Here is a 13,833-nt window from a genome sequence, read left to right as displayed (position 1 = left end):
TGCTTCACAGTGTCTATGCCTGCAGCTAGAGAAGACCAGATTGGCTGGTGAGGACTCTAGCAAGTGGGGCTGGATCATGAAAATTGCAGATCCACAGCCAACACAGCTTCTCCACTAACCTGCCTGGCACCGTGGTGGGATGGCTGGAAGGCAAGGCTCATCTGAATATGTCACCTGAGCACTTAGACTTCTATGTGCCCTCTCCACCATGGTAGCCTCAAACTTCTTAGAGCATTTTTCCAGAAGAAGCCACATGCCTTTTGTGACCTAGCCTCAGAAGTATCCTTGTAGTATCCCACTTTCCTGTCCTCTGTGGCTTAAAGTAGTCACAGGCCTGTCCAGATTCCAGAGAAAGAGATATAGACCACATCTTTCAATAGGAGGTGTATCAAAGAATTTGAGTCCATGTTTTATTTTTTATTTATTTATTTTATTTTTAAAATATTTTATTTATTTATTTGAGACACACAGAGAGAGAGAGAGAGCACAAGCAGGAGGAGCTGCAGAGGGAGAGGGAGAAGCAGGCTCACAGCCGAATAGGGAGCCTAACATGGGGCTCAATCCCAGGACCCTGGGATCATGACCTGAGCTGTAGGCAGACGCTTAACCCGCTGAACCACCTGGGTGCCCCCAGAGGCCATATTTTAAAATCACCATACTGGTATTATTTCCTAATTCTAAATGAGAAAATAGAGACTCAGTAGAAGTTAAATGATATGCCCAAGGGCAGTTGCACGGAGAGTATTTGGGGTAGTTATGAGGGAAGTTTGGAGGAAAAAAGACTTCTAAATCTTTTGATTCCAAATTCTCATTCTTTTAATTAGGTTATTTATCCTCCTTCAGCTTAGATATACTTGCTAATATGTGAAAGTTAAAAGAAAAAAAAGTTAACTGGCTTTGTGTATACTAGGTAACTTTCCTAGAAAGGAGACAGATATAAAAGTAAAAGGTTTCGGGGTGCCTGGGTGGCTCAGTTGATTAAGCATTTGCATTTGGCTCAGGTCATGATCCCAGGGTCCTGGGATGGAGCCCTGCATCAGGCTCCCTGCTCAGTGGGAAGTCTGCTTCTCCCCCCACCCACCTCTTCCCACCACTCATGCTGTTCTCTGACAAATAAATAAATAAAATATTTTTCAAAAAAGTATAATGTTTGCATTTGTAAGAGCTTATATACAAGCTTCATATTTTAAGGAGGTCCTATGATGAGTTCAGTCCACAGTTGGTCACAGAACAACTTTGTATAATTTTCTCATAAGGAAAGATTTCTTTAAAAATGTTCCAGATCCCTAACTGTGACTTCATTTGTTCTCTAGGAAAATCTCACCTGGCCATTGTCCAGCGGGTGAACAATGAGGGTGAAGGGGACCCCTTCTATGAGGTGATGGGCATTGTCACACTGGAGGACATCATAGAGGAGATCATTAAGTCGGAGATCCTGGATGAAACTGACCTCTACAGTAAGTGCATGGCCTTGGCTTTTTTCCAGGGTCATCCCCTTTCTTGTGAGACTCTCAGGGCTGGCCTAGGTTGACATACTGTGTGAAAGAGTGTTGGGACAAGCCCATGCATTGCTGTCAGCCCCCAAATGTTAGGTGCTGGCACGGTAGGATACCCTGGCTTGAGTCACCCTGAGTCACTGAGAAAATGCTAGCTAAATGTTTATCAGGAGGGAACCTTTGGGAACTAAGCCAACACTAAAAAGGAGACCTCCTGGTCTTTGGATGGAAAAGGAACTAACGGAAACTAAGTGTGCCTTGGGTGGCCTCTCTGCCCTAGTTTTTGTCCCTCCCCTGCATTGTTTTGGTTTTGTCTCTTCCTCCATCTAGCACTCCGTGGGGTTGCACTCACAGTTGACCCACAAAACTGCAACAGCGCACAGTCAAGACTGTCGGGAGACTGCCCACATGCAACCTAAGCCCAAACCGTAAATACCCCTTCTTCCACACCGCTCTTCTCCCTCATGCCTTTTCAGCCCTGCAGCCTGGTGTCTCATTCTCCCTCTCCACCTCTGCCCTCCACCCACAGCCCTCTCTTTGGGAACAATCAGGACTCCAAGCAGAGGGTGAGGGCTTTTGGTTACTGAGCCTTATCAAAGCTCTGCTTGCAAACATTACAAAGGCTTGCTTTGTCTGTGGGAGGAGAGTGTTATCTAAATCTACCGGAGTCCCTAAGCCAGGAAGTGTTTCCTCCTCTGAATTTTACTTCATGAGACAGCAGTCTCTTTTCCCTACCTCAGATAACTCATTCCATCCAGAATCCTGTCCTTAGTTTGCTAGGAGCAGCCATTCTGAAACCAGCTCCCTGTAGAAAGAGCTTTAATTCTGTAAGGCAGTGAGTGGTGCATAAAGACTGCCTTCCCTTTATTCTTAGAGACCAAACCCAAAAGATGGGTCAGGCCCAGACAAAACACAAGTAAGAGTGTCACAGTGTCACAGTGATTTTGCTGTGATACCCTAGCCAGACCCAACTTCTTCAAATAGGGGTTAACCTCTACCTCCCCCATTCCCTTCTTCCTTCACCTCTACTCACCACTCTTTTTTTTTTTTAAGATTTTATTTATTTATTAGAGAGAGAGAGCATGAGTGGTGGGAAGGGGCAGAGGGAGAGTGAGAAGCAGACTCCCTACTGAGCAGGGAACCTAATGTGGGCCTCAGTCCCAGGACCCTGAGATCACAACCTGAGCTGAAGGCAGATGCTTAACCGACTGAGCCACCCAGGTGCTCCTCTGCCCACCACTCTTGATTTAGAATCTAAGAGAACTTAGAATTCCCGAGTATCTCAGTAGGTCTATTAGGGAAGGCATTCACACTAAAGTGTTAGTGGCTGATAGTAGTGATAGTAATCTAAATGAGTATGCTCTTCCTCCAGCATTTGTTTTAACAACCTTGATGTTCCAAATACTTACTATTAAAATAATAGAAATGAAGAGGGAGATGAGGAATGATTCTCCAATGGTGAAATGTTAAGTGGCATTCTGTTGGAGGAGGGAGAGGAGATATTTAAGCAAACATGTCCTATTAAAGCAGAAGATTGCTCACCAGTGAGAGTAGAAGAATTGATCTGATACATCTATTTGCTGCTTTCTTGCTGAGCAATCCTCTTTCTAAAGTTAGAGAAGGTTAGGGTTTTCCTGTCCTTACAAATAAGCTTCTGGCAGGATTCTTTAAGAGCTGTGAGAAGGCCACGGAACCAGGAATACTGTGTTTCTTCTCATTTGACCCTAACCCACGGGACAGCCAGGTCTGCATCTTGCCACTGTTGTTACCGGAGCAAAAGGAAAGTTAAAGCAGCAGCCGGGAGTCCAAGATAGGCCCACAGGACAGCACGGTAGAAGGGCACTTTCTGTCTTCTAGAAGGAAATCCAAACTTCTAGAAAATGGGGCTGAAGTGAGCTCCAAAAGGAGGAGAATACCGGGGAGCCAGATTCTAGGGCCCTGGTTCCTTGTCCCTGGGCTTCATTCCATTTAATGTCCACTGCATCTGCTCGGCTTGCACTACAAGTTCCCTGCAGCCCTGGCTGTCTCCAGGCCAAGTCTGGAGAAAACCCAAATCGCTCTCCCTGCTCTCCTTAGCACTGTGAAATAGGCGAGACACTTCAAAATTTTACTCAAAACTAAGGGAAAGCAAAAAAATATGTGACCATTCCCCCTACTCCTAAGAAAATATTTCTTGAAGATAAGCTTAAAAAAAGAAGAGAGAAAAAAATTTAATTGGAAAAAGCAGATTTTCCCCATTAGTATCACAGGCCATCTAAAGTCCCTCTAAGGCTTTGCCTGAGAACCCAGCTTTGTAAGTTGTAGGGCTGTTCCCATTCCTTCCCCTTTCTTCTTCCCTTGATTTTTCCCTGTTCTCTACCTGGGAAGAGGCTAGGGTTGAAGCAGGAGAATTGTGAGTGAGAAGAGGAGACGACCACCTACATCCCTTGGGTGACATGCCCCGGGTACTGCTCAGCACGGAGTTTAAATCAGCAGGAAGAGAGAGACCTGGTGAGCCCAGCTCTGGGGACAGGACAAGAGGCAGAAACTTGCTGGGCTCTGCCAAACCTGCTCGGAGTCTCATACTAACTGCACAGGATGAGGAGAAGCGTTATCGCTGCTTAGGAACCTCACTGTGTAGATGAAAACAGACACACGGAGGCTTAGAGACTTTGCACAGCTGGTAAGGAGGGGAACCGGCACTGGAACCCCAGCCTTGGAGGCACCAGACCAGCCTTTCCCCTATTCCAGTCCACACCACCTCCGTGTACGTGATACTGAGACCTGGAGGCATGTCCTGCTGTCTGTCCCTTATCAGCACCCTTCTCCTCCCCGGGAAAGAGAAGCTGTGAGGTCACCTACAATTGATACATTGCAGACACTCATGAGATCCCAAAGGATCTGTCTGTCCCATGTGACTGTGGGAAAACTGATTCTGAGATGGCCCCCATCTGTCCCCTGTGCCCCTACAGCAGACAACCGGAAAAAGCAGAGGGTCCCGCACCGGGAGAGGAAGCGGCACGACTTCTCCCTGTTTAAGCTCTCCGACTCAGAGATGAGGGTGAAGATCTCCCCGCAGCTCCTGCTGGCCACACACCGCTTCATGGCCACAGGTATGACCGCCCCACCCCCACATCCCCTCCTTAGGATCTAGAAGGTGAAACCCGTGCACCAGTTACATCTATAGCACCTCACAACCTAATTCCCATGCACAGCAGACACAGAACCTCTGTTCCAGGGGAGGGAGTGCCGTAGGTTGGGCCGCAGAATGCCACATATCATCATTTTCAGCCCCAGCCCTGATCTTCTAGGGTGGAAGTACACCTCAACTCTGCTTTTCTCTCTTCTTCTCAAGAAGGGAGCTAAAGAAACCACTGCTGCTCTTTTCCCTTTCTCCCCTTGCTTCCTGGCAGGAGCCTGAGGCTGAGCTCCATCCTGTTGGAGCTGAGGTGCCCCTGAGGATTTGCTGAGGAGGGCGACGAGGCCCGAGGCCCAGGACCTTCCCAGGACCACATAGGCTTATGACTTACAAGTTCTTAAAATACAGAAGTTGATTGTGAAACTGGTAATCTTTAGAAGAAAAAAAAATGAGGCTCCAAATACAAACTTCTTCTTATAAAGAAGATAGTATTTGTCTTTGAACTTTCCATCCTTCTCATCCAGGCCTAATGAAGGTGCTGACTTAGGATAATCACACCCATGACTAAGTTCAATTATCAGTTAATCCAACATGGGTTTCTTGGGTGTGTTATGAGTCCTAGTACTGTTCCAGGTGCTAAAAAACAGAAAACTTTAAATTGGAGCTTCATGAAAGTAGTTTTCAACATGTTTTCTAGTCCTAATTACAGATTTCTTTTAACTACTGGCTGCCTGTCACAGCAAAACAGCTGCATCTGTTCATAACATAACATAAAATAATATCTGTTAATATAAAAATGTGATGCAGCAAGGCTTCACATTTTTGAGAACGTATCCCTTAAGTAATTAACTCTGTATTAACTTGGAATTTCTTTTCATTCAACAGATACATGTCATACTAACAAATCAGATTAAATTCTCCATATTTCATTTGATTATAGTATTAAAGCTTTTGTTATTCATATGGATTACTTATCTGTGCTCTTTTTACCATTACTCTTTTTCTCCTTAAACCTCTTTATTGAGGTAAGATTGACATACACAAAGCGGTACATTATTAATGTATACAACTTGAGGAGTTTGGAGCTAAGTATACACCTGTGAAACTACTACCGCAGTCTGTGTCATGAACATATCCATCACCTCCAAGAGTTTCCTCCCACCTTATTTATTTATTATTTATTATTATTTGTTCTATGTTAACATAAAATCTCTCTCAGCAAAATTTTAAGTATACAATACAGTATTCCTAATTACAGGCACTAAGCTAGAAGATCTCTAGGATTTATTCATCCTGCATAACTGAAACTTTGCACCCTGTGACCAGTATCTTTCCCATGCGCCCCTCCCACTCACCCTGGCCAACCAGAGTGCTTTCTGCTTCTATGAGTTTGACTATTTTATTTTGTTTTATTACATTTTTTAAAAACATTTTTGAGAGAGCATGCATATGCATAAGGGGAGGGGAGGGGCAGTGGGAGAGAGAGAGAGAGAGAGAGAATCTTAAGTAGGCTCCAGGCCCAGCACAGAGCCCAAAAGTGAGCTTGATCTCACCATCTGAGCCAAAATCAAGATTTGGATGCCCACCAACTCTGAGCCACCCAGGTGCCCCACATTTGACTATTTTAGATTCATCATATAAATGGTGTCAGAGGGATGCATGGGTGGCTCAGCGGTTGAGCCTCTGCCTTTGGCTCAGGGCATGATCCTGGAGTCCCAAGATCAAGTCCCACATCAGTGCTTCCTCCATGGAGCCTGCTTCTCCTCTGCCTGTGTCTCTGCCTCTCTCTCTCTGTCTCTCATGAATAAATAAATAAAATCTTTTTTTTTAAAAAAGTGGCATCAGACATATTTGTCCTTATGTGACTGGCTAATTTCGTTTAGCATAATGTCCTCCAGGTTCATCCATGTTATTGCAACTAGCAAAATTGCCTTTTTATTTAAGTTTATGCACAACTTTAAATAAAATCAAGAAGAAAATGAATAGCAAAACTGACATTTCCAAAACGGTGATCTGTTTTCTCCAGTGTGCCAGCATAGGGACATACATCCCCAGGGGCCATGGGGAAAAGCTGAGATGCACACTTGGGTATAAGACCCCCCTCTCTCTCCCTAAGAGAATCACAAGAGCCCTGCCAGCTTGGTGCCCAGGAGCATGAATGGAGGTGGCTTTAGACACATAGCCTGGTCGTGCCTATCCTGACTCCTCCAGCTGCTGATTCTTCCTGCCTCCCTATCTCCTCTAGAAGTGGAGCCCTTTAAATCTCTGTACCTCTCAGAGAAGATCCTGCTCCGGCTCCTGAAACATCCGAATGTGATCCAGGAACTAAAGTTTGATGAGAAGAACAAGAAAGCCCCAGAACACTACCTCTACCAGCGTAACCGCCCTGTGGACTACTTTGTGCTGCTTCTGCAGGTGAGTGGGAAAGTTAGGGACCCTCTGAGGGCAAGATGAGGGCATATCCAGGCTGGTTGGAGAGGAATGGCTGTGCCTTCTTCGTGCAAGGTTCTAAGACTCAGCCTGCTACCTTGCGGCAAAGCCAGTTGGGGTGGGCATTTGTCCATGACTCACCATAGGGGTCTGTTGTGACTGGCTAGTGTCCCAAGAGTGGTGGAATCTTGATGGCAGTTAGTCTGGCCAGTCAGCAGTGTTGATGATGGAGTAGGGTGGGCACTTCTCCAGTAGAGGGGTTTAGCTAGCCCCCGGCCTTGTGCACTGCCCCACTGGTTTTTTTTTTTCTTTAAGATTTTATTTATTTATTCATGAGAGACACACACAGAGAGAGAAGCAGAGACACAGGCAGGAGAAGCAGGTCCCATGCAGGGAGCCTGACACTAGCTGGTGCTGGGACATTCGTTATGGAAGGGCCATCACGAAGCAAATTGATTAGTCAGGACTGGATGCTCTTTGATGAACTAAGCAATTAATTTACTACAAAGGGCTACTGAAGTTGGAGGTGCTATTTTTGAAATGGATCTAGACAGACTTCACATTTCCCTGTGATAAGAACATCAGCCCACCTGTTATCCAGACAGAAGACTTTAGGGTTGTAGTCAATAGGAGAACTGGAAGGACTCATGCACACCCTTAGTACACTTCCTTCTTTCTCCAGGGTAAAGTGGAAGTGGAGGTTGGGAAGGAAGGCCTTCGCTTCGAGAATGGAGCCTTCACCTACTATGGGGTCCCAGCCATCATGACCACTGCTTGCTCAGGTACTCCAGTTCCCAAGCCAGAGCTTTTTGGGGAAGCAATGGGTTATATGGGTTCAAGTCCTGACTCCTCTTAGGGACTCTGTACAAGCCATTTAACTTCCTAGACTTTAGTTTCCTCCTCTGTAAAATGAGTGTAAGAGTCATTTCATATACAGAGAGTTTGTTTACAGAAGTACATGGTAGACTATAACATTATCAAGTGTTAGGAATGGGTGGTGGTACTTTTCCGTATGAAAAGACAAGTTTATTTTGCTTTTTACACTTACATTGATTGCCTGGTTTTTGCAGGGTTGGTGCGGGAGGTGGGGTGGATGAAGGGCATTCCCCTAAGAAGGTGTGTTTTCTGAACTGCCTCTGAAACACATCATATCCTTCTTTCCTTAGATAATGATGTGCGGAAGGTTGGAAGTCTGGCTGGATCCTCTGTCTTTCGTATGTATCTCTCAAACCCCTCCCTCATCTGCCCCCATCGTGGTCCTGCCTCAGCCCACTCTGGGGACCTGGACCGAGCACTTTGAGCCTGGGCTGGGGCTAACACAAATGTTGGCAGCCTCTTTGTAATGCTCTGCCTGGAACACTGCCTCCTGCCAGGTACCCATAGACCACAGGTGCTTAGTTTCTGTGTTTGGAATGTTTTCTCCTGCTTCTCTGCTCATGGGCAAGTGATGAATGACAGGGAGGGAAGTTGTGAGGGGAGGGGCACCATTTAAAATTGTCACCTGCCGGGGAATGCAGGCAGGTGATTGGTGTGCTCTGGTTCAGCCGTTCCTTCTCTGCTATGATATAATTCACTCACTGGCCTTTACTTGAAAACCCTGGTATGTCATTACGGTATCAGGAGGAAATGACTGCAAGGTCTTAGGACACAAGTCCCAGGCTGGTGCAATATAGTGCTTACCTGCTTCTCTTTCCTCGTCACCACATCTTAGCTAGTGGAGAGCGGCTGCCAGGTGGCTGTGCATGCTGATGGTGAGGGCTGCCACAGGGCTGATGGCTGGTTTGTTCTGTCCCTTCTGTGCTCTACCTTCTCGCTGTTTCCTGTGTGGAGTTATTATACTTGTGTTTAGAAGGCATGGCATTTATTGGAATATAAGTGTGATCCAGAAAGAATGATTTCTCTAGATTTCTTTTTGATTCATGAGTCTGAATTTTGCATTGCTTTCAGCTGTTAGTGTTTACAATGGTGGCTATTTTAATGCCAAATGGGGTGTTTTCTCTCATCATAAAAAGGATTTTGCATAGTGCTTTATATTGGGATTTATCAGAGGATCCCAAAGCTGTGATATCATGATCCCTGGCACATGAAAGGTAGATACCATTTTAACAGAGAGAAACTAAAGAATTGACTTGCTCCAAATTACCAAGCAAGTTGATGACTACCCAGATGCATTCCAGTGTCCTGGCTGGTTCACACAATCTCAAATACAGATTTGAGACCCATCACGTTCTGGAATGCAATTTCTCTGTGGAAATATTGGAAGAGTTTGCAGTGTAATTCATATCCTAGCCCAGAAGAAGGCTGAAATGAAGTTGAAGTACCTTTCCCACCCAAGGCGTGGCCCAGCATGAGCTGAAGAAATGGAAAAGAAAAGCCCTGGTACATTATTACACTAACATAAGCCAACAAATCTCAAACAAGGTTGATGAAGAAAGCATCACCATCTTAGAACAAGAACTGTGGAATGGGTGAGGGATGGGCTACAGGACCAGGGAAATCTTGGTTCTCTAAAGGAGATTTCCATCCATCACATTAGGGATTACTCAAAGTGAAGTAATTCCTAGGATTCTAAATGTTACCTAGACATGGGGCCCTGTTCTGGCTCTTTCAGAAGCCCAAAAGATGTGGGAACAAGGATCCAAGTGAGGTTCCCCAGCCCACCTGATATGGATGACCTTTTTTCTTTAAAAAAAAAATCATTTTAAGAGTTGTGGAACACGTTACCTGGTTTCTGTCTTTGCTTCCTTCCTGTCTCTCATTCTTTCTATACATTTCTCCTTTAATCTTATCAGTGAGACAGGAGTAAATTTGCAATACTGATCTCTCCTTCAAAACTGGTTAACTAAAAAGGAGCATTAAGCTCTTCCCTGCCCCCTCACTTTTGAGCATCTCTATAAATCTTCAGAAGGAGAAAGAAGTCGAATTAGCCAGTAGTAGGGTATGGAGACATTTTCCATTGTACCCTATAAGCCCCCCCCCCCACTTAGTGGAGGACAGTGTGAAATATCTGCCAAGGCTGCCACACCCTGCACTTGTGCCAGGTGTGCCCTCAGCCCAGGGTCCAGCCACCCAGCATAACTCACTGGCTGAGAAAGTCAGCCTGCAGTCAAAGGAGAGCTTAAGGCAGTACATTTTTGTAGAGTCTTGATCTAGCAAACTACCACTGTCCTCGAAGCCAGCCTGTAGCCTTATTAGCCTTCGAGGGAGATAAATGGGATGGCAGGTTTGCCAGAACACTGGCCCTGCAGCCTAGCCTCAGAGTCAAATTTGAGGTTATCAGTCTTCTCTCTCTTGGATCTGGTTGCCAGGGAACCCAAGCAGATTACGATGAGCCCGGAACTCTGAAGGAACCAGGCTTGAGCTCAGGGTAGGAAAAACAGATGCGCACAGGGCTAGGCAGGCAGAGAGAGACCACCTCCTACCTGTTTGGAGTATACATTTAATTTGCAGCCCAGGAAGCTCTAGGATGCTTCTTGAGACTGGGGTTTCTTATTCCGGTATGTCTCACATTAGGAGTCCATTCCAATATTCTTTGACATCTGGTGTCAGACCAAATGATTATCAGGTAGGAACAAAGCTTTGCAAATCCCCTGAGTGTATGGGTGATTTCAGTAAAATCACCTGGTGCAGCGGCTAAGACTACAGAAGTTGCCAGTTTCAGTGTGCTGTCACCTCAGACCGACTTCATTTAGTCCCTAAGGAAGGGGCTCCCAGGATAATTAGATGAGAGAGAGGAAGACAGATTCCCAGACAGAAACAGCCTTTGATCTAGCAATGCACCGTTCCTCCGGAGCACTGACCACGAGGAGCTCCGAGGAGTCTGAAGCAGGGTCCAGCTTCCTCAGGGCGCCCCCCCGCCCCCCGCCACCGCAGGAGCACGCACTCTGCTTCCAGCCATCCAGCAGGCAGTCAGATGTGCGTGGAGGTTGGGAGAGCCCGGTGGCGAGGGGAGGCCTTGCTGGACTCCCAGCATCTTTGCTGGCTCAGAGAGAATGCCGTGTCCACGCGACCCCCTACCTCCCAGGGAGCCTGCCCGTTCTTGTCATCAGCAGGTCTAATGCCCTCTAAGATTACTGTGCATCTTTTCAGAAGACTTTGAGCAAAGACTATTTTATGTTCCTGTTTCTGGAGAGCGATTCTGTGAGAGGGTAGGCAGTTTCCCTGTTTTCAGAGGCAAGATTCCCTTTTTGCGGAGAAATGTAACATTTTGAAGATTCAAGAACAGACTGACTCACACACTTTGCTCTTTGTCTTTCTCCTTTTATGTTTATCTTACCTTTTGCGACTCACAAATCCCTGGCCCTTGACTCTTCTCTAGTGCCCGTCTCTGTGTCTCGTACCTTCGCCTTCAGCAGAGGGGACTCCCTGGCAGGCTCCCCAGGTAAACATGCGTGGGTGTTTCTCGGGTCTCTGTAGATCCAACGGGGTTTGCAAGAGGCCTTTGGTTTCTGTCACTGTCCTGTGAAAGAACTAGCCTCCTCCAGCAGGTGCTCCAGGATGGAGGTATATAGCACACCACATGGAAAACACTCATTTGCGCAAACTGCCCAGGCATTGCTGGTTCAATGGTGTCACTTGGGAATTTAGCTCCTGGGGATGTCTCTGTGGATGTACAGGGAGGGAGAAATGATGGGGTGAAGGATGGTGTGGTTCTTCCTCATCATTTGTCTCCCTTCAGAATGGAGGGCTGAGGAGTGCAGCAGGAGAGAAATAGAAACAATGGACTACTATTCTTTATTGCTACCTATTTTCTCTCCACCATTCATTCTATGTGGCCTCTATCTTTAGCTGACCACTAACCCATCCTCATCTTCCTCATAATGTTACACCCTGGGGACCATATTCTCTCTGGCTTTACTCATACAAAGAAAATGTGTAAAAATTTCAAGACAGTGTTCCATTAGGTTTAACCTCTATTGTTAATTAAATAAAAGTTGCTGGGTTTCTTTTTAACTGGGTCAGGCAGCTCTTCATAGAACTACATGGTAACTCGAGGATGGAGGACAATGTAATAAATCTAAATAATCAATGAAGTGTTTGTATTGTTTTCATCTCTAGAGGTTGCTCTCTTAGGCTCATGAAACAAGTAATGACCGAACCAAGAATTTATTTGTTAAATTGCCTTGAAGTCAGAATGTGAAAATACAGTCCAATTTCCTGCACCCACCACATCTGTCTCCTTGTCCCAGTGTAGGACTCTGAGGCCCCACCACAACCTCAGCCATCAAGAATCCAGTTACGTTTTGCTATCTCTACAGTAGACCGTCAACTTTCATAAAGGCTATGTCCTGAGACCTCAAACCCCCAAGTTTGCAACTTGAGCAGTATTTATATTGATTCCTGCTTTCTCCCAAATCACATTTTTCCCATCAAAAACCATCTGGATCCCATGTTTATCTGTAAAAGACAAGTTAATCATCTTCTCAAATTTCACCAAAGTTTTCTCTTATTTAATGATGATTTTCTACCAAGAAATAACATTTTTCTCGCTTTGTGAGAGCTCACGCCTTCATGATGTCGACAGACCAGCATGGTCGATGTGGGATGCCAACCTGGTGCCTTCTATCAGCTAACTGGTCTACTCCTGCGTGTGGGCAAAATGAGAAATGACCACATCATGGACCTTCAGGATCCTTCACACACAGGGAGTCTTGGTGAATGAAGAGTATGCTATAAGGCTTCAGTCAAAAGAGAAGGTTTACATTTTTTAAAAGATATTCAACCAAAAGGATCAAAGAAGGGGTATATTTTCCTTTTAAATTACCCTCAGTTAACCAGACAAGCCAGTTCTTTGTAACTTTCCAATTAAAGGAAGGTTAATTTTAGTTCATTGATATTTATCATGAAAAACTTGATAGTAACCCCTTATGAGACCAAAATGAAGGAGACTTGTTCCTGCTGTGTGACGCACTCCACGCCCCCTCAGGAGGTGCTGCCACTTCTGATCCTACCCTGGTGGGTGGCACCTGCTCCTGAGAGCTCTTTTCACCTTCCCCTCGTTTTCCATGAGTGGGTGTCCAACCCAATAGGTGAGCCACAAAGCTGAGAGCAAGGCCAGCTTCTTCTGACCCTTGGTTTACCTCTACAGAGTAGAGCAGTGAGGAGCACAGCAGGAAAAAAGAAAAGGTGTGAATGCCTTGCTTCTCCTTTGACTCTTTCCTCCCACCTTCTTTCATCTGCTCTCCTTTTGTCTGGCCCCATACTTAATTTATGATCCAAATACAATTATTTGCATATATTATGTCTTGTCCCCACCTTACACAGAAGAAAAAAGAAATCCTGGAAATTAATAGAGCCTTTAAGTTTAAAAAGAGCCCAGTCATTTTATTTGATCCCCACAACCCTCCAAAGAATTATCATTTGAAAACAATAGGTAAAGGAAACATGCTCCAAAAACATCAAGCCATCCATTAGTATCACAGGGAGAAGGTAGTAGGATGAGGATTGGAATCCTAATCTCTCTCTCTCTCTTTTTAATGTTACATTTATTTTTTTTAATTTTTTAATTCTTTTTTTATTTTTAACAAAAAGTTTCCAATTAAAATGAATAAGTCACAGGAATACAAAGCAGAGCATAAGGAATACAGTCAGTGATACTGTGATAGGGATATAATGGGACAGATGGAGCTATACTTGTGGTAGACACAGCATAATGTGTAAACTTGTCAAATCACTAAGCTGTACACCTGAAACCAGTGTAACACTGTGTGTTAACCATCCTCAAAAAAAAAAAAAGTTTCCAGCTTTATTGAGACATAATTGACATATAACATCATGTAAGTTTGTATG

General features: G+C 45.1%; 1 protein-coding gene across 5 annotated transcripts in view; it reads left to right on the top strand.

Moving 5' to 3' along the window:
• The window catches only part of CNNM1 (cyclin and CBS domain divalent metal cation transport mediator 1), a 58,967-nt gene that overhangs the window by 23,621 nt on the left and 21,513 nt on the right, over positions 1 to 13,833 (top strand). For 3 of the 5 annotated variants that reach the window (XM_041746614.1, XM_041746611.1, XM_041746616.1), the window contains exons 2-7: positions 1,314 to 1,457; positions 4,448 to 4,588; positions 6,860 to 7,029; positions 7,727 to 7,826; positions 8,211 to 8,258; positions 11,363 to 11,425. In XM_041746614.1, coding sequence (XP_041602548.1) covers positions 1,314 to 1,457; positions 4,448 to 4,588; positions 6,860 to 7,029; positions 7,727 to 7,826; positions 8,211 to 8,258; positions 11,363 to 11,425 — 666 coding nt within the window. The remainder of the gene's footprint in view (positions 1 to 1,313; positions 1,458 to 4,447; positions 4,589 to 6,859; positions 7,030 to 7,726; positions 7,827 to 8,210; positions 8,259 to 11,362; positions 11,426 to 13,833) is intronic. The other 2 variants (XM_041746615.1, XM_041746613.1) reach the window with 1 other exon arrangement.

The sequence above is a fragment of the Vulpes lagopus genome, chromosome 2, assembly GCF_018345385.1.
Source record: "Vulpes lagopus strain Blue_001 chromosome 2, ASM1834538v1, whole genome shotgun sequence".
NCBI classification, from domain to species: domain Eukaryota; kingdom Metazoa; phylum Chordata; class Mammalia; order Carnivora; family Canidae; genus Vulpes; species Vulpes lagopus.
The sequence above is the reverse complement of the archived record's forward strand: the minus strand, read 5'-3'. Positions and strand labels throughout refer to the sequence as shown.